The sequence below is a fragment of the Moschus berezovskii genome, chromosome 20 (assembly GCF_049115385.1).
Source record: "Moschus berezovskii isolate FMDL1 chromosome 20, NW_MosBer_1.0, whole genome shotgun sequence".
NCBI lineage: Eukaryota > Metazoa > Chordata > Mammalia > Artiodactyla > Moschidae > Moschus > Moschus berezovskii.
Genome location: NC_142479.1, coordinates 50,211,776 through 50,233,102, shown reverse-complemented (window position 1 = coordinate 50,233,102; position 21,327 = coordinate 50,211,776). Strand labels below are relative to the sequence as shown.

General features: G+C 36.4%; 1 protein-coding gene across 2 annotated transcripts in view; it reads right to left on the bottom strand.

Moving 5' to 3' along the window:
• Positions 1-21,327, bottom strand: part of SKAP1 (src kinase associated phosphoprotein 1) — a 322,299-nt gene that overhangs the window by 216,818 nt on the left and 84,154 nt on the right. For both annotated transcript variants that reach the window (XM_055407647.2, XM_055407648.2), the window contains exon 3: positions 14,710-14,735. In XM_055407647.2, coding sequence (XP_055263622.1) covers positions 14,710-14,735 — 26 coding nt within the window. The remainder of the gene's footprint in view (positions 1-14,709; positions 14,736-21,327) is intronic.

The window sequence follows — 21,327 nt, the reverse complement described above, 5'->3', positions numbered from 1 at the left end:
CCTCACACAATAGTCACTGGCTAGAGTGGGAAGAAATGGTCTGTTTTACTAGGTTACTTGATCAAGATACAAAGCTTACAGTTCTGCTAAAGTACTACTGAGAAATGTCTATCACAAGCAGAAAAATTCTCAAATACTGAACTGAGGAATAAAATTCTCAAATTTTACATCACTGCAAATCCACTGAAATTATATTATCAAGGCAATCCAAATGTACAGCCCGGCAGGCAACCCGAAAGTGAGCTGTGAGGTTAAAGGAATTTAAAAATTTTGAGCCAAACAAAAATCCAGTTAAAAACTAGTCATGTGGGTTGCCAAGCAAAATTTAACATGTGTAGGACATAATGGGCATTATTTATCAACTGTCACTGCAGACTCAAAGTTTTCTACTTGTTCCAGAAATCTGACAAATCTACTCTTACATATTCTAGCAGTCTAGGGTTTTTTTAAAAAAGGCAAATCAGGAGGGGCTTTGCTTTGCTTTGTTATTTTAAATGAGCTTTTAAGTTTTGGAATAGTTGTGGATTTATTCTAAGTATTGCAAACACAGTACAAGGAGTTCCTACATACTGTTCAACCAGTTTCCCCAATGTCAACTTTTTACATAACTAGTGTATACGTGTCAAAATCAAGAAATTAGCATTGGTATACTGCTATTAACTAAACCACAGACCTTATTCATATTTCACTAGTTTTCCCACTAGTGTCCTTTTCCTGTCACAGGATCTAATCCAGTCATATTTAGAGCTTCCATTTTTAAAGTATTATCCAAAATACCTGCCTGGATTTGGCATCCCTTGAGAATCCCATGGATAGAGAAGCCTGGCAGGCTATAGTTCATGGGGTCACAAAGAGCTGGACACGACTGAAGTGACTTAGCATGCATGCATGCATTATTAACTTCAGATGGAAAAGTCACTTTCATGTGATTTCTATGGTATCTAAACATAGTTACTCAAGGTGAATTTTTAACAGCTACCTCTGTGCTAAATACTAGACCATGACTCTGTAAAGTATACAGAGGTATACAACTCAATGCAGGAAAAATAGAGCCTAGGTCAGTACTAAAAATGATTGCAGTGGGGGAAACATTTAAAAATATGTTTTACATCCAAGTGTAATTAGTTCCTGATGAGGGAAATATTACTGTAAGTGTTTTCATTGTCATATCAAGTGGCCCAGCTCCCCTGGGCACACACAGAAAAAAAAGCCAGTGACATTATATCAATAGACACTCCCATGTCATTAAAATGATTACAATTATTCAAGATGCATGGGTGAAAATTTGTATAGAATAACAATTACTGTGGTCATTTTGGATTTGTTGAAGTTTAGACCATAATTTTTTCTTAAAACATAATCGCAAGTAATCTCTGGACTCATCTACAGCTCTTACAATTGCAGTTGCAAGTGGCCACAACCACAGTCCAGTGGGATCAGACATAAATGATCACAAACTATAGTGACAGACATTTCTACTCAGTAGCTCTACAATTAGGGCTTAGAACTCCACCTGCTTTGAGTGCCTTTCTCACAAGCAAGACGCCTAGCCACTAGAGACATTCTTTCCCATTGTAACTCGCTTAGAATCAATATATTTCTATCCAGATATATATATTCTAACACACAATATCTCCATTAATCACATCCACTACCTTCAGTCCCTTCCTTTCGTATTTCTAAACAAGATCTGGGGGAACTATATTAAGGGTTCACCTGCTATTAGCTGGTAATTTGCTCCTCTAATCCTAAGTGTCATAAGAATTGGGCACCAGAAACACCCCTTAGTATATTCAGTGGCAGGTTTCCACTGAGTATGGTGCTGAGGAGCCTGTAAGGAGGATGACTTCTCTATTGTTCTTTCCTTTGAGTCAAACTCAATTTCATTCATGCTCCATAGAGTGATAAGTTGGGAACTTCTGAGGGTTGGAGCAGAAAGATAAAGCAGCTTTGTGTCAGGTGTACGGTAATTATTTGCTAGGGTTTCTGTGCTATTTGTTTTTATTCCCTGTGTTTTCATTAACAGCTAATGAGTTTTCTCCCTTAATTCTGAAACAATAGCTTGGCCACTTGAAGTTGGCTTTTTCTGCCATGAATTCAACCAGCTGTTGCTGCTCCATAAACTTTATGGAGAAGTGAATTAAACTGCTAAAAACTTTCATTTCCTAATTCAATTCCAAATAAAACAGGGGGGAAAATGAGCCATGATGATGCTCCCCTTGTAACTATTTTGACTCACAGCAAATCCATCATTCTGAACTTGCAGGTACTATTTGCGGATAAAAACAAACCATAATGATGATTTTACCAAGAAATGAGAGAAAAATTTAAAAAGACAGAAAAAATAAAAAATCATAAGCATAAAAACATAGGAATAACAAATACAACATATAAATATATGTTTGTTTATTCAATATGCAAAGGCTCATGTGTTTTTTTCATGTTACTATGAAGTCATTAACTTTTACTTTTCTCCTAATTAATTATGAGCTATATTATAAAAACTTAATGCACATCTGCAACCAACTATATGGCATGGTTGAAAATTTTCTACGGTTTGCTGTTATTTCACCAAGTATCTTTGGATAATATAAGGAAATTGAAATTAATGTAAAGCTGTCTGCATTGTTTTTTCTTTCACTGTTGACACTGAAAGAGAACATACAACTTCTGACTCTATTTAATACTTAAGAACCTGTGAGACACACAGCTCCTTCTTTAAACTAATAAATCTTGAATAAAATGTCATAAATAAAGGTCTCTGATCCAATCCAGTTAGTTTTCATGCTTGATAGCGTTAATATTGCCAGATTTTTACAGACCAATTTCCTAGTAATGTAGTTCCCAAAACTGAACTAAGGTAAGATTAGTAAAACTGCAGCTTATTATTCCTTATTTATAACCTAAATTATTAAATATAATACCAACTAAAGAAATATATTGAGTACATATGTGTCCATGTATGTGAAATGTTATTCACATGTAAACATATTCTGGAGAACATTCGTAACACCAAATCTAAAGTTCTGTCAACATTTCCATTATAAATTAGAAACCATTTTGCACATACTCATGCATTAGAAAATGTATGGTGTTTCCCACAGAACATCTTAGAGTCTTCACCTATTTCTAAATATCCATTTCGATTTGCATGGTTAGTTCTTGTGATTAATCCATGCATAGTGAAGGTCTCAAATTCTTCTCTGTTCTATACAGCCTGACTTCCCGCCTATCTTTTTTTTTTGGCCTCCTACATCTAGCCATAACTCAATGTATAAATATTCTTTTTTCCCCCAAGGCCCTGGAAGTCAGTATAATAGTACTGAATGTCATTAAGTCTACAGAACAAATGACGGCCCAGGTAAAGAAAGTTTCCATTTATCATTCTTTTAAAAAGTTGCTCCAACTAGATCTTGAATGTGCAAGAAATAAATTGAGCCTGTGACTAAGTTTTTTAGCTTGGAATACTGTTTATACTAATTGTATAAATCATGCAAAGAATCACAGACTTCTTGAACCTTTAGGGATCTCATTTGTACAGAGAGCATGGTTTAAATGATAAGAAATGGAATCAAATGGGTTGGATGCTTATAGCAGAATCACTCCAACAACCAAAAAAGGGCAGCATGGTTTGATAATACTTCCAGAATGAACTACATCTGTCAGGGGTGAGTTGGACAGGAAAATACCCAGGGGAGCCAATGGAAAAGTTTCTTTTTTTCTCCTTTTTTTCTTTTTTTTAAATATCCTTTACGATGCAGTTTTTCATTTTGACCAGTAGGGTGAGCTGCAGTGTGCAGCATCATCCTAATTCTTCAAAAAAGAAAAAAAAAGGTAGCCACTGGGTGAACCCTCTGCTCTTTCCTTCCTTCCCTTGCCTCACACCACAAATGCTGAGATTTTTTAACCCTTCTTAGGTTTCACATAAAGGCATAACTCCTGGACATTAACAAACTGGAAGACTGACAGCAAAATATAAACCAGATAATTGTATATGTGACAACGCACACTTCATAAAGCAAATTACAGCCTGTCAGCAACCATTCCGGCTTTACACTAACACATTCCATCCACCACTGTTATTGTTCAACTGCTACTAAAATGGGACCTTCTGAGCCTAAATATTTTCAATAGGAATGAGATTTTGACAGAATTCAAAACATGTAAATCTAGGTATTTGGTAGTATATAGCAAATATACCGTAAAATGAATGCATTTATTATATAACAGCCAGGCAATCATAACTGAAATTATTGGTTCATTGTTCTGTTTTCCACTGTATTCTCAGTGTTTAAGTCTTACTATGAAGCTATTCAACTGAATTTTCAACATGTTTTGACTTATAGGAGAAAGCAGCTCTAGTAACAATAAAAATATAATAGCTTACTGAACTCTTACTGGTTACACGCTCTGGGTCAAGACCCTTTAGGTACTATCTCATTTAATCTACAAAATAATCCTGTGATAATACTATTAACCCAAAGTTACAGATAAAGAAATTGAGATCCAGAGATTAAACAATTTACCCAAAGTCATACAGGTGACTCATAAGTGGCTCTGATCCCACCTTGTCTGATTACTAAGCTCTTGTTCTAATTCACTGAGCTGTACAGTCTCCAAATATGCATGCTTTGTAAATTACAATTATTACTCAAAGGCAAAGCATACTGAATGACTTGAATTTATGGCATATGCCATTAATGGTATTTTTTTTTACTTAAGTAAATCTATAAAATCAAAGGTATAATTTATTATAAGTAGTAGGAATACTAGTAGTCATATTATGCATGAAACTAACAAAGTCAAATGTGGCCAATGATTTGGTCAAGAAGGAGCTGGTCCGATTTATAGGTTCAAATGTACCTATTATAGTATTGTTGCAGTGATTTTTTCTTTAGAAATACTACTTTTTAGCATGAAGCTCATGCTTACAAACAATACAACATTTTGGGTTTAGTCAGATCAATATGTTGAATTTTTTTCTAGTGACATCTGTGTGATTTTGTTTGATCCTGGGTATTTTGATGCTGCTTCAGAGAAAGTGAGGCAACATGTTCCACACCCAAATACAGCTTTGACCTGGCCCAGCTATAGAACACATTTCCTTTCTGGCACCACCATACTTAAGTCTCATAATAGGAAAACGCCTCAAAAATATGTTGTTAACTCTGAATGTAGCAATTTTATTACTATTTGATTTGTCTTGCTCTCTTTCCCTCTTTTCCTTTCTCTCAAATAATAAACTGAGTGGACCTCAGCACCCACTCCCTGTCCTGACGCATCCTAGCATCTGTCATATCCCAATCAACTTATAATACTTCTTGAGGGAAACTATAAGCCCACTTGGATTTCAATATCTCATGCTGAAGAAGAATGGGACTACACTGTCTACAGGCAGATATAAGAAAAGTTTCACAAAAGACTAAGAAGTAAAAATAAAATAACATATAATAAAGAATGTACTATCAGTAAGATAAGCAGGCCTGAAAACGTGAAACATCTTTTAACATACTGAAGAAAAAGTGAGTTTTCTTTGTGAGTAACATAGACCTCCAATACCACTAACGCTGGAATGGCAAAAAGTGACAAAATTCAGCCTCCTTTTGCCCCTCTGCCTAATAGGAACTCCTGTTCATGTATGAAAATAATGCATATAACAACAACATTAACAACCAAAGCCTCTTACCATCAACAATTCTGTTCAATATTTGGTCTTTTTTGGAACAGAAGTTTCACATGGAAAAATATCTCCTTATATTTAAATTTTATTTTTCCATCTTTATTGGGGTACCACTAACAAGGAAAGTGCACTAATCTTAAGAAAAGTGGTATCACTTTTTAAGTTTAGGAAAATGCCTTTTAGAGATGAACTGTGATCAAGACCTTTCTAAACTGGCAAGTGTGTGTTAAGTGCATGTCAGCTGACAGGGACAGACAAGTTCAGAGATTGGTTCTTCCACTCTTTGCCTCTCAGGAGCTAGTACTAACTGGAATCTTTATTTTACATATCATGTAACTCCCCTTGTACATAACTTAATAGTTCCTTTTCTGTTTTAATGGGATTGAGCCTGGTAAACAATAACTATTAAACAAGTTTCCAAGAGAAGTATGTGTTGCTGAGAAGCACAGTGAAATGCTATATAATAGAACTGGGCTTAACCATCACCTTATTCAGTCTCCAAATATCAAACAAATTCACTGGCTTTCAAGTCCAAGGGCTTATTCACAAAGAATTTTAAGCAGAAACTCCAAAAACGTTGTATTCAAATTAACCAGAGATTTCTCTCAACACTTTGGGCCCAAACCATGAAAATTCATTAGAGGCACAATTCCTGAAGTAAATTAATATTTATACCAAAATTCTGTGTTCAGGAACTGTACTCTTTATCTGATTTTCTGTATTGATCCAGGGATAGTTCTATCTAAGAAAAAATAGTTTATAAGTTTTTTCCTCAACAAGTTTCCAGGCTAATCAAATAAAATTAAAGCAGTCATTAATTTATCACTTTATTTTCTTTGCCATCTACATAATGACAAGAATCAGAAGTTCTATGAACTTTTAACTACCACACATGCAAAAAGAAAGACTAAGATAGGGTAAAAAGGTATTCTTTATCAATTACCATGGGTATTATATGATCCTATTTTATTATTTATTTTAAAGTACACTTTTAAGTGGTAGGTTAACTTGCCACACCTATGTAATACTGGTTTCCAAATATGAAACAACAGAGAATACTGCTATTTTATATCATCATCAGGATCTAACCTATAAATTCATATGTAAAAATAAACAAGGAAAAAACATGAATGGATATAAACTACCAAATCATGATTCTATTGAAAAAGAGCTACTATATTAAATCAAGTTTTTTGGTGTGCTTCTTTTTCTCCCAAGCTTTGTTGATATATCATTGACATACAATATTGTATTAGTTTTAGATGTACATCATAGTTATTTAATACGTGTATACGTTAAGACGGAGAAGGCAATGGCAAGCCACTCCAGTACTCTTGCCTAGAAAATCCCATGGATGGAGGAGCCTGGTAGGCTGCAGTCCGTGGGGTCGCTATGGGTCGGACACGACTGAGCGACTTCACTTTCACTTTTCACTTTCACACATTGGAGAAGGAAATGGCAACCCACTCCAGTGTTCTCGCCTGAAGAATCCCAGGGACGGGGGAGCCTGGTGGGCTTCCGTCTATGGGGTCACACAGAGTCGGACACGACTGAAGTGACTTAGCAGCAGCAGCATACATTAAGAAATTTGGGGGGGGCATTTTCCATAAACTTTTAATGAATTGAAAATATATTAACAGGTAAGACTCCTCCACCAAGACTGTAAGTTTAGTCAACATCCATCACCTCGCATAGCTACAATTTTGTTCTTATGATGAGAATTTTTGAAATCTACTCTCTTAGCAACCTTCAAATATACAATACGGCATTGTTAACTATAGTGAGCTTTATTAAATAAAAAAGTTAAGTATGCCCAGAGCAAAAATTTCAAACATTACAAGAAGGCGTGTATGAAAGCTCATCTTTCTTCTCTTCTCATGGTTCTTCTCTCCAGAAGCAATATGTTTCGTGGGTATTCTATGAATTTTCTGTCTAAATATAACAAGTGTCTGTGAGAGTAGTAAGTCTTTTTATTTAAAAAAAAAACAACAAAGGTAGCATTTGTCTTATCTTGTATCCCGCTTTTCCTCCTAATCATTTCTCTTGGAGGTTGCTTCATATTAGCAGAAATAGACTTACTTTGCTTTTAACTAATTTTTAGCCAAAAAATAATTAATGCAAATTAATTCAAATCGCACCAAAAGATATAAATAACAAAGATTCTCTCTGTACTCACACTGGTACCTGCCTCAGCAGGGGTACCATGGTTAATAGAGTCATGTGCACCCTTCCAAAAATATACTATATACAAATAAAAGCAAGCACACATGCATGCATGTGTGTGCACATACACACAGAGTACACTGTCCAAACTGCCCTCTTCATTTAACAATATGCCTTGGAGAGCTCTCCATGATACACATATATATTCCTTTAATCTCTATATAGCACTCCATTAAAGGCATATAACATACTTTATTTAACTGGTCCCCTGCTGCTGCTGCTGCTGCGAAGTCACTTCAGTCGTGTCCGACTCTGTGTGACCCCATAGACGGAAGCCCACCAGGCTCCCCCGTCCCTGGGATTCTCCAGGCAAGAACACTGGAGTGGGTTGCCATTTCCTTCTCCAATGTGTGAAAGTGAAAGTGAAGTCGCTCAGTCGTGTCCGACCCTTAGCGACTCCATGGACTGCAGCCTACCAGGCTCCTCCATCCATGGGATTTTCTAGGCAAGAGTACTGGAGTGGCTTGCCATTGCCTTCTCCAAACTAGTCCCCTATTGCTGAGCATTTAGGTTGTTTGGAGTCCTCGCTATTCCAAACAATGCTATAAAAGAACATTTGTGTGTATAATATATTGTATAGGGAATACAGAAGGCAGTAGCATCTGATTCAAATGAGTTCTTTTGCCTGCATGAAAGTCAGTTCTTTTTCTTGTGTCTCAAGATCACATATGCCAAGATGGGACTTTACAAAGGATATCAAAGCCTTAGAAAGTTTTAAGGTTAAAAAGGAAAAAAGTGAGTCTTTTTGTTAAAAAAAAAAACAACCCAAAACTAACCTTTGATAGAAGCTGCAAAACAGTGCATTAATTTAAAAATGCATTATTGCATTATTCCACTCTAGAAAAATCCAACCAGTAGATGTATAGGAAGTAAAATATTTGAAAAGGTATCAAAGTCAGTAATTAAATTCAAAAACAATGTGTGTGTATACGTCCACTTTCTACAGATTAATTTGTATAACATGTAGCAAATAGGGAAAGGGGAGAAAGGTCCAAAGGAAGTCAAGTCACAAAAGCAGCTGTCAAGATTGTTGATGCTAAAAGTTTGGGCTAAAGCCAAAGGCAGAAGCATTCGTCACGTGTACATTTCCCCTTATTAAATTCCCAAAAGACATGGAAAACATTCTGGAAGATTTCTTTTTAAAAAGTAGTATAGGTTAGGATATTCTAGGTTCATAACCAACACTTGTGTTTATAAAATATTAGCATTCCAGGAATAGTGATAGAAAGACACTTAACAATAAATTACAAATATTGTAAATTCAGACTTTTTCTTACATTTGCAAACACATCATAAATTTCGGCTATGTTTCTTTGTGTAAATCCTACTTATGACTGTGCTAAAACCTTCTGGCATGAATGCAAAGAGTATTTTCATAAATAAAACTTGTAAAATCACTGTTCACTCCATTAATTCAAAAACACTTCTCTTCAACTTCAAAGGGAAACCTTTCTCTCCTTTTTTTAGTGCTAAGATGGTGTTTCTTTGCTGCTTTAATGGCTTGCTTCTTGTAGTTGTCATAACTACATGTTCCAAGTATGTGATAGTAAGAGAAGAGAAGGAAAGTGACATCCATGCTTCGATTCAACATGTCTCAGACATTACAGAGCAATAAGCTCATAAATCTAACCTCTGAAGTGCCTACCAATAAAAAGTCTGAACACACAGCCTTTAAATGCAAAATCTCACAAATATATATATATATATATACATATGGTGAGTTAAATGGCCTTATACCAGGGTTCAGCTGGAATGGATGAATATTATGGAAAGATATGTGAATGTATATTACCTAAGTTCCACACATGGATTTACTTGCATAGCCCTACTTTGAAACATAAACATAATACTTGCTACCAATTCAGTAAGTGCCTACCAAGTGGCAAACACTCCTCATGAGCTCATCATCTTATTAAAATTCATTACAACTCACAATAAGTGTGAAGAAGATATTATTAGGGCTTCCCAGGTGGCGCTAGTGGTAAAGAACATGCCTACCAATGCAGGAGACACAAGGGACGCAGGTTTGATCCCTGGGTCGGAAAGATCCCTTGGAAGAGGGCATGGCAACCCACTCCAGTATTCTTGCCTGGAGAATTCCATGGACAGAGGAGCCTGGTGGACTATAGTCCACAGGGTTGCACAGCATCAGACACGACTGAAGTGACAGCACACGCACACACATAGATATTATTAGCAAGATTTTGTAAATGAGAAGGTGATGTCACTTGCTATAGCTCACAATGCTTATTAGTAAAGGAACTGGGATTCAAATTCAGGTCTAACTCAAAGCTCATGCTCTTTCCTTAACAAAACATTAAACTTGAAACAAAAACTTAAAAAAAAAAAACCCTCATTATTTTGTGTACAAGATACATAAAGTATCTTATGCTTTATGTAGCAGGTTTCATAATAGAAACAAAATATTGTTATATTTTTTATTAATTTCAAACTAGATTTTTTTCTTTGATTCTTGCATTATGGTGAATTTTTTAAATGTACAAAAGTAGGAAAAAGGGTAATAACCCCCCTAGTACACATTGTCCAGCTTCAAGATAATTTATGATCCATTTTATTTAATCTACACCCACCCCATTTATTTCTTCCTCTCCCATATTATTTTGAATAATACATCAGAATCTATTACTTTATCTTGAAATATCACAGCATACAAATATAAACATAATGCCATTGTCACACCGAAAAAATTAGCAGTAGATTCTCAACATAAAAAATCCAGTCAGTGTCCAAATTTCTAATTCTCTCGTAGATTTTATAGTTTGATTGAGGATGCAAATAAGGTTCACACATTAGTTGATATGGCTTTCAAATATCTTTTAATCTATAGTTAATGTGGTTTTATGATAACATTTTCTTTATTCATTTTGTATTATTTGCTTTTGCCAAGTTGTATTTTTTGGCATCAATTCATTTTGACAAGGGATATAGGCCTGCCACTTCAAAATAAGATTTTTAAGATTGACATAGTGGAAAGTTTTCATATTGAAATATACCAAGTAATTTTCTCATAAATCCCCTACATCACTCATGAAGATACTCAAAGAATCTTCAAGCTGGCAAGAAATTTCACTGGTCCATATTTACCATTATTGCAAGTATAATAATGTAAAGGACCACTGGACAGAAAAAAATACCATTTTGTTACATATATTTATGATATTCTCATGGTCTTTCTTAAATTTTTATTTAAATATTTTATCATTTGTTTTAGACTCTGGGTCCATGATGGGCAGTTTTTCTAATACTCATGAAGAAGTTTTATAGCAATAAATTTAAATTATAAACACTATGCCTTGCAACTGAAACTTTTTCTAACCGTAACTGTCACTAGGATCAATACCATCAAGCACTATGGCTATCTAAAAAGGTAAAGCTAATATTGTTGCAGAAATTTGAGCAATATCAAGTTTTAAATATCTGACTGATGAAATGGTAAAAGTTCCATAGCAAAGATTCCAATGTACTTTCTTTGTAATTTTAAGTGAATTTAAGTAGAGAAAAAGTTTTCAAAGTAAACAGAGCTTGAATTATCAAAGGAAACTCAATCTTATTAAAAAATAAAAATAAAAAGCCTTTCCCATGTTTTACAATTTTGTTTAAGCCCATTAAAAGAGGTCTTTCATTTATGTTCCTTCTATATTAAAGTAATAAATTATTGGGATTATTTTTCTTCCTATTTCATTATTTTTAAATGAACATCATTCAGGAAGTTAAACAGTAGACGAATATGAAAATTTAGGTGAAAAGGGAAGGAAAGAATTATCATAACACCATGAACAGAAACTATACTATGTCCAGTCACCATGCTAGGACTTACACATAGTACTATTAGTCCTCATGACAACCTGCAATGAGGCAGTAAAATACAGCAATGAAGATACTGGGCTCCAGAATACTAATGAGCATGGAGTTTCTTTTAGGGTGATGAACACGTTCTGAAATTAGACAATGGTGATGGTTGTGCAACTCAGTGACTAAAAAACCACTGATGCATACTTTCAAAGGGTTAATTTTTTGTTATGTGAATTACACCACAATAAACCTTTTATATTTTCTAAAAAGAGTACATGTTAACAAAGTCATACTGATTAAATTAGACTCCTTGAGGAGATTGGCCTTGAGCAATTCTCTTAACCACTCTCTGCCTCAACAGCCACATCTGTCAGATGGGTATATTAACAGTACTTATTCCATAGGGCTGTTCTGAAGGTTAGATAAGATAATGCATGTAAAAGAGTTCGCATAGTGTCTGGCACAGCTTTATTTTATAGATAAGGAAGCCAGGATTCAGAAAAACGAAGCAGCTTGCTAAGTTCACATAACCTTTAGCTAAATGGTATAGTGAGACTTGAATCCAGGATTATTAGGCCTCAACGTCCATGCTCTTTCTACCACGCCCTGTTTCTTCTTCAGAACAGGGACAAAACTCTCCCGATACTATTCCATGATCACTCTTCCATCGCACTAAACCTGGCATTGAATGGAATGACGGATAAGAAATGCTTTGCTTGAAATCCTTCTTTAGGTCTAGCCATCTACTCTCCAAAGTATCTCTCTTTTAAAGGTTACCTTTTCAGCACGTTGTGTCAACTCTTCTATAACTAAGGACTATTTTCCCTCTAGGTACCAGACTTTGGTACCAATATTCTGAAGAATACGCATGTGTGTTTACAGAAATGCACAGAGTTAATAAAGTTCATCCCATCACCTTCCTGCACAAAAATTCTGCCACAGATAAAAATGCCAGGAATGTTTGGGGCCACCATTTCTGTCCTTCACTCCCTTCCCAATACTACCTAGTCTTCCGGGACTCTTAAAATACTTCTGCCATCTGTTCTACTTCTTATATATTCTTATTCTTTTCATAATCCCAAATTGCCCCATAGTATCTTAAATAGACCTGTTACTGCTCCCAGCCAACCTACATTTTAGAAGCAAACAATCTGCTAAGATCTGACCAAAAGGACAAGGTAAAAGATACCCTTTCTTTCCTCTTCTGCCCCTCAAAACTGTCTTAGTGAGAAGAATAAAGTTGGGGGCAAGCCACATGTACATGGGTTTTTCTATTTTATCTTTCCTTACGTTACTTCCAAATGAGCAAAGAGTATCCAATTTGCTACATACATCCAATCATTGTCAAGAAGTAAACAGTTTTCTGTTCTAAATAAACTCTTTTCAGTTGTCTCCTTGACTGTTCTACCTCATCCTTCTTTCTAAAAGAGAAAGACTGTGTAGAAGTTGCCCTATGCTGGAAGATGACTATAATACCACTATTACAAGAATCTGGTGAGATGTGTGCTTTGTCTTTGGAGTCCCACACAGTCCCTTGTGTTAAGCTCTAAAATTATTTTCTCTTCTCAACACATTACTGTACCATATCTCTGACACTAATTCTTTATTTCTCCTTTAGGTAATTAATTCTATCTTCACAGTTTCATTCATTTCTGCCAGTTTACATTCATATTCTGCCCCCTGTGGATTTTGGTTAGCATCTGTTAAACTCCGAACTATAGGGCCATTTCTTGAATAGCATATTTCACATTTTGCAAAACAAACTGCTACATTAGTACATATAATTCCCTATTCTCAACCTATGTTTTCAGCCATAAATGCTTTAGGACAGTGAGATATACAGTAACACCATATCACATTATTTAAAATGTTACAAAGGCTATGGTTATAATTTACAAAAGTTTAAAAACTTTAAAATACAATATTTTATTTTTAGAGTTTGCTTTTAAAGAAAACATTTATAGACTACAAAGCATGGAGGAAAATTAAAATTTTAATAAAACTAGTATCATTACAGTTTGAATTTTTTAAGGTACTACTGCTCACTGAGATGGATACACTGATAATGTTAAGAAAATATAAAAAATTGGAAAAGCTTGCAACTGGTTAAAAAATTTTATAGAGCAAAATAGTTCATAAAGCTATTTTAGTCTAAAATGCTCTGTGATTTTTCTGAGAAAATAAAAATCTCCCATTTATAACAAGTTGAGATAGTTAATATTCAGAATGATGTTTCTGACATTCTCAACCAGGGTACTAAAAATAAAGAATACACATACTTTAAAGGCACCCCCTCAAACTGAAATCAGAAAATTTTCAATTTTGAACCTTTTAAAAATGTGTTTTAATCGTGTCTCTTTTTTTCAAGTCTGCACACAGCTGTCTGTTGTACTTTTTAGAATCATGCCAGATGCTGGGTTCATCAAGCAAAAGCAGGAAAACAATGGTCTGAAAGCAATTAGAAGCACTGAGGCTGCAGCGAGGCTCATATTAAAATGTGATAACACCGTTCTAGTGGGAATTTCAACACTACTCCATTTCTGACATTTTTCTGCTGCCAGACAGGCAGGCTGTGTGGAAAAGCACCGTGATTGAGAAGGTAACATACTGGAATTTATTTCTGGAGCAATGAAGGATTAGTTGAGTTGGAGCCCTCCCAAGGCTTTTATTATGGACTCGGCCACCAATTTATTTGAATGCCAGTGGATCCTGTTGGCATCTAACAAAACTCAAGGAATAAAAGCATAGTAAAGCTTTGGTCCTATAAAATAATCTAGCATTAATTCATTCAGAAGGCAGAAACATCAGGGTTTCTTATTGCTAAAAAGCAGGGCAAGGGAGCCCAGCAGGGTGAAGGTTAATTAAACACTCCGCTAACTTTCCTCAGAAAAGGCTAATGCCACCCTATGGAGAAGCTTACTTAGACGATACAGAAGTAACAATACCATCTACACATTTTTAGTATGAACCATAAATGGCTGGAGAGGACTCACCTTGGGTCTGAAAATTCCAAAAGTATCTGAAATTAAAGGAAAAAGAATGGAGATAAGTCAAACTTGTATTTCTCAATCGTGGCATATGATAGCAATAGTACTCCTTCCAAAAAGCTTCCTCAATAGTCAATAACTAGTCAAAGCCACAATCTACTCTAAGAAAAACCAAAGGGTTGTCCTTGAGATTTGAAAGATTCTTAAAGGCTTGAGAGGGACATTTAACTCACTGTATCTCCTTAGATAAGTTTGACTTTAGAGCTAGAAATGTCCTAAAATATTACCTAACCATGGTCCAGGTTTCTCCTAAGGAGCTATGCAGGCTTTGAGCAGGACAATTCCTTGTTTTGATAACTTATCTTGTGTATTACAGGACAATCAGCATCATTGGTTCTGGGCACCAAAAACCAGTGGCACCCCCAGTTGTTATGACAACTAAAACACCCCCCCAACACATCCCTAGATACCTTCTAGGCCTAAATTCTCAATTTTACAGGTGATGCATGAACAACTGACTCAAGGTCATCTAATATTTTAGTGTCTGAGCCAAGACTGGGGTTCTTGCAATTCAGTCTATCATTCCATCTCCTCTTTTATTTTGGGAAATGACTGGCAAACCCCACAACCCTTGAAGTCTTACAAATAATGAAATGGCAATAGCAGAAGGGATCATTTGCAAGTCACTTATTTGAAATCTAAATTGCTTCCCCTGCCTCCCCACAGAAGCAATGTTATATATAGTGGCTACCCACAAAAGTCTATCGTACTTTGGACTCCATTTCCTCCTGCCTTCACAGGATACTTACATTATTCTACATTGATTTTCTCATGTATAAATTCAACCTCTTCCTCTCAACATGGCCCTTTCCATCAGCATTTATGCTCATATAAAAATAAAGCAAACCTTCCCTTACCCCCTTCATATCCCTCCATCTGCTGCCCTCTTTCCTTTCACATCACAGTGAAATTTTTAAAAGTGTTGGCTATAGTCTCTTTTTATTTCCTCACCTCCTACCTGCTCTTCAACATATCCCAATCTTGCTTACAGTCACCACATATTAATTCTTGCTATAAACATAGTAATCTCTATCCCTCTAAGTGGAAAGAATATTTTTCCATCCTCATCTTGACTCCCCAGGGGCATATATGAGTATAACAGCATTTTTCTTCTAAGGAGAGAGTTCACAGTTTTATTCCAATTCTTAAAAATATTCCAAAAAAGATGAGGAAAAGGGTAATACATTGATGATAATGGTGTTTCTTCTAGTATGTGAAAGTCACTCAGTCATGTCTGACTCTTTGTGACCCCATGGACTATACAGTCCATGGAATTCTCTAGGCCAGAATACTGGAGTGGGTAACCATTCTCTTCTCCAGGGGAATCTTCCCAACCCAGGTCTCCGGCATTGTAGGCGGATTCTTTACCAGCTGAGCCATAAGGGAAGCCCAAGAATACTGGGGTGGGTAGCTTATCTCTTCTCCAGCAGATCTTCCTGACCCAGGAATCAAACCTGGGTCTCCTGCATTGCAGGTGGATTCTTTACCAACTGAGTTCATGACTGAAATAAAGTGTGGCTACTTTGGGGAGGAACACTAGCCCAATGAGTATCTAGGTTATTTCTTTATAAAAATTCAGAAAATGCAAAGGAAGGAGATATGCAGGAAGAATACATCTCTGGAGTATAATCCAGAGATGAATTTGTGGGAAATAAACAGATTTGAGAAGAGAATGTGAAGAAACCTTGCGATTGACTTTTCTTATTCCTTTTCTTTCTCAGAACAGTTCTGGACTGGCAATCAGGTGAAGGAATGTCAAGATGCTTGGGTTAGAGGGCAAGTAAAGTTCAGAACAGCTTTGACATCTTCAGTGGAAAGGGGGAGAGGGGATGAGAAGGGGAAGGGTGGGAAATATAAAGGTGCAGCATCTGGGAGAAAGGGCATCCACATTGACATTAGGGCATATGTAAATCGACACTAGCTGCAACTTAAATAATTTGTTTATATTATTATGATGGGTCAATTTCCACCAAGCAGACACTGCCATTTCCCAATGAACTTGGCCAATGTGAAAAGTTCTCCCTAAATCTCCTATCTGTAAAATGCAGCTTACCAAGCAAATTATCAAGAGGGTGAACAATTTTCCATCTTCTATTCCTATTTTTCCATCTTTTCTCAAGGTGTTGCCTTGTCCGCTCCCCATTCCAATCATTATCCAACCTCTATCTGCTGCTGCTGCAAAGTCACTTCAGTCGTGTCCGACTCTGTGTGACCCCATAGACGGAAGCCCACCAGGCTCCCCCGTCCCTGGGATTCTCCAAGCAAGAACACTGGAGTGGGTTGCCATTTCCTTCTCCAATGTGTGAAAGTGAAAAGTAAAAGTGAAGTCGCTCAGTCGTGTCTGACCCTTAGCGACCCCACGGACTGCAGCCTACCAGGCTCCTCCATCCATGGGATTTTCTAGGCAAGAGTACTGGAGTGGCTTGCCATTGCCTTCTCTGAACCTCTATCTAGTTCAATATAAATAGAAATTAGGATATGAACACTTGCAAATTGTGTGTGTGCACTCCTCTTTCCAAAATGTTAGTGACAGCAATAGCAAAAACTTGGCTAACAAATGTTTTCACTTACTGACTGAGAAAAAAACTTAGCCATGCCCCAGTGGCAGTAAAAGGGCTAATTAAGGGTAAACTGTCAAAATAGATAAAACATTACTACTGATCTCAGTCTCTTACCTGTTCCCCCCAACCCTGCCCTCCACAATCTCCATTCCAACTCACACACATTTTCAGTTCCTTTCTCTATGTACTATAAAGTGTCCTGGTTTCGCTTGTTAGTTAAGGAGATGTTATATGTTTACATATACGAAGTATTGCTTCTCCCAATAGTAGTTATATCTTGAGAAGGCTGTTTATGGAGAAAGAATTAAATTTAATTTAATCCAATAAGTAGCAGGTCTATCTGCTGCTGCTGCTAAGTCACTTCAGTCGTGTCCGACTCTGTGTGACCCCATAAACGGAAGCCCACCAGGCTCCCCCATCCCTGGGATTCTCCAGGCAAGAACACTGGAGTGGGTTGCCATTTCCTTCTCCAATGAGCAGGTCTATCTAGTAGATGTTAAACAGCAGAATCTGCTTTATTCTTGATGATACCGTAATTAAATATTTCAGTCAATAAAAACTGTATATAGAACTTGATGTAGAAAAATGACATGAAGTGGAATATTAGTTCGCTTCTTTCTCAAGAGATGTAAAACTACCCTGGTAAACTACCTCTTTTTCCTTTCTTCTTATTTTAACTATTTATTATGTAACAACCCTAAAGGAAGTCTACACACACACACACACACACACCCTCTATCCCAGAGCGCAGAGAAGATACTTCTAAAAGGCAAGGCCAAAAGGTGAACAATCTCATTTCTCACTGGAGGGCATTATGGATGATTCTTTACTGACTCACTTAAAGTCTTAATCTTATCTTGTTAAATATATCCTATGGATGGCCTTCATTACATTCTCTGGAAAGATGATTCCACACTAGAGAATTCTACTCTCTTTAGGAGGCATTTAGTCAAATCCTGCCAACATCTTCTAATTCTTATCCTTCACTTTAAAAACAATTATCCCTTAGCCAGAGACTCCAAGTCTGAAACTAGAAATTTCAAACCAAAATACAAAGACCACAATGGAAATATATAGAAGAAAAAGCATGCAAACACACACACAGAGTTGTGTTTATCCTAAAAGCCTCTGAGAATTTCATATCAGGGCTGAGCAGATAGATAGCAAACACTTCTTTAATCTTCTCTTTGAAGCTTCAGCTTCAATATGAAAGGGAAGCTATCACTCCTCTACAATATCCATACTTGACATCATCAGGTCCATGCAAATGATATTTGGAACTGGAAAAAAGATGAGTACAGAATGAGCAGAGAGAAAATGCTGCAACTGAATTGATGATGATGATTATCACAGTCAAAATAAATCCATCTTTACTTGTGCCTCCAAAATTAAAATGGAAGAATAATATTTAACAACGTTTAGTCTATGCTACAGAATAAAGCCTCAAAATTTTATTATTATTATTATTTATTTATCTATTATTTTTGGCTGCACTGGGTCTTCACTGCTGCACTCGGGCTTTCTCCAGTTGCGGGGGCGGGGAGGGGGGCTACTTTCTAGTTGCGGTGTATGGGCTTCTCATTGCAGTGGCTTCTCTTGTTGCAGAGCACATGTTCTAGGGCACACAGACTTCAGTAATTTCAGCACATGGGCTCAGTAGTTGTGGCACCCATAGGCTTAGTTGCCCCAAGGCATGTGGAATCTTCCAGGACCAGGGATGGAACTCCTGCCCCCTGCATTGGCAGGCAGATTCTTAACCACTGGACCCCAGGGAAGTCCCTGAATAAAGTCTTGAAAATTTAAGGTTACTTTACATGCAAGACAAAATTTGCTATTTTGTGGTTTTAAATTAAAGAAGTTTTAATTGAACTGTAGTTTAAGGAAAGGTGCAGCAAATAAGATGAACTCACTATACTGAGGGAATCTTGATGAGCAGCTATAGCTATCATAGCAGTAGTAATAGTAATGATAATAACAATAACAATAACAAGATTTTAAAAAATCAATTGTTGGGCATTGTTTTAAGTACTTATATAAACTTACATCCTCCACATTCTAACCTTATTATTATGCCCATTTTATAAATGAGGAAACCGAGGCATCAAGAGGTGAGATAACTTGCCCATGGTTGCACAGTTACTAATCAAGATTCATTCATCCTAGCTAATCCTAGCAACTAGATCCAGAACAGGCACTCTAATAAGAAATCAAATAGGAAAGTTTGGGACTCTGTGTTTCCACTGCAGGGGGAGGTCCATCTCAGATTACACTTCAGTATCTTTCAAATTGCAATCATACTGTTCTAGTTTATCACTTAAGATTGATGGAATATGAGATTTCTCCTAAAAATGAGGCTATTAACTTTTAATCATTAGTTTGGGGTTTGAAGGTGGGTGTCAAATTCTTGACCATGGAGCTAACCAATAAACATGATTAGTGAGGTTAAAATATGCAGAGCTTTAACCACTAAGCTAGCTAATTAGATAGATCCTGGTGAAGTAGGTAAGACAAATGTAACTATCCTCATTTTATTGGAACTATCTAAGAAGGAAAAATAATTCCATTTCCTAATTATAATAAAACTATGTATTCAGCATTTAACATATGCTAAGTGTTGTGCTCAGTATACATTTTACATGTATTATTTTATCTTCATCATAATCCAATGAGATTATTACTATTACAGTGATACTATTACTATCCCCATTTTACAGATGAGGAAACTAAGACTCAGGATAGTCAAACAAATTGACCAGGATCATGCAGCCATTAAGTGGAAGAGTCAAGATCTGTATCTAGATCTGCTGGGTAACTGCATTTCTACTGGCTGTAATGCAGGAAACAAGTCTAGTACTAAGAGAAGTTGTAACTGTTTTGTCAGACAGCCTAGTATCAGGGAGCAGTCAGTTCAGAGTCTTTAATTTGGAGTCAACTATGGATTCAACTATTTGAGCTTTGGGAAATTCATAAACTCCCTAAAATTATAGGTGAAAAGTAATGTGTGTTTTCTTTTTCCTTGATAAAAAGTCCATGAACTCCACTACATTTCAAAAAATGTCACTAACTCTCCTCCTCCAAAATGATAAGACCCACTTATCATTAGATGAAAAGGATTATAATGGCATTATAAACTTAGCTATGTAGAAAGGCTAAAATCTGTAATCTAGAACATCTAGATGAAAATTTTTTATAACTAAAGCATTAAGAGTGTTGTTTTACTTGTGACTAACAGAAATTAAAGACCCATCATAAATTCCCCGTCTTAGTAAAAAAAATCAAATCTCTTCTTGATGACTTACAGATGTCCAGATTTGAATTTCAGTTTTTTGTACAAAAACAGTGGTGTCTTCTAAATGGGTAGGCTATCTGTAATATTCAATGTCCAGAGACTTCTATTTCCCTCTTGATCATCTCTGTTCCCTGGTAATGGCTGTCTCCAAACAAACTGCAAGGACTAATGCTAAAGTGCTATCCTGGCATTAGAAATGGCATCTCTAGAATTCAGATGGACACCTGGTTGAGCAGGCCTTCAGTAGTAAGTTAATAAGGCTAGGAAAACCCTTGCATTTGACCTTGAGTAGTGAGTCACATGGTAAATACTGATTATACCCAAGGAAATGACTTTTCTGAAAATACTAATAGTCTCTACACTGAATATTTCCTATAACCTCTTCTCTCATTTGGGAAGATTCAGTTGATTTTGAATTCTCTTTCCACTACCAGTATTCCAACAGAAGGAATGGGCAAGGGGCAGAGGTAATAGGGCATGACACCCAAGAACACAAATGGGAAAAGAGCACCATCTGGTGGAAGTCTCTGATGGAGCATCAGAGGACTGGGACCCAGGGGTGGAGGTGTCCAACTCTTGGTGACCCCATGGACTATAGCCTTTCAGACTCCTCTGTCCATGGGATTCTCCAGGCAAGAATATTGGAGTGGGTTGTCATTCCCTTCTCCAGGGATCTTCCCAACTCAGGGATCAAACCTGGGTCTTCCACATTGC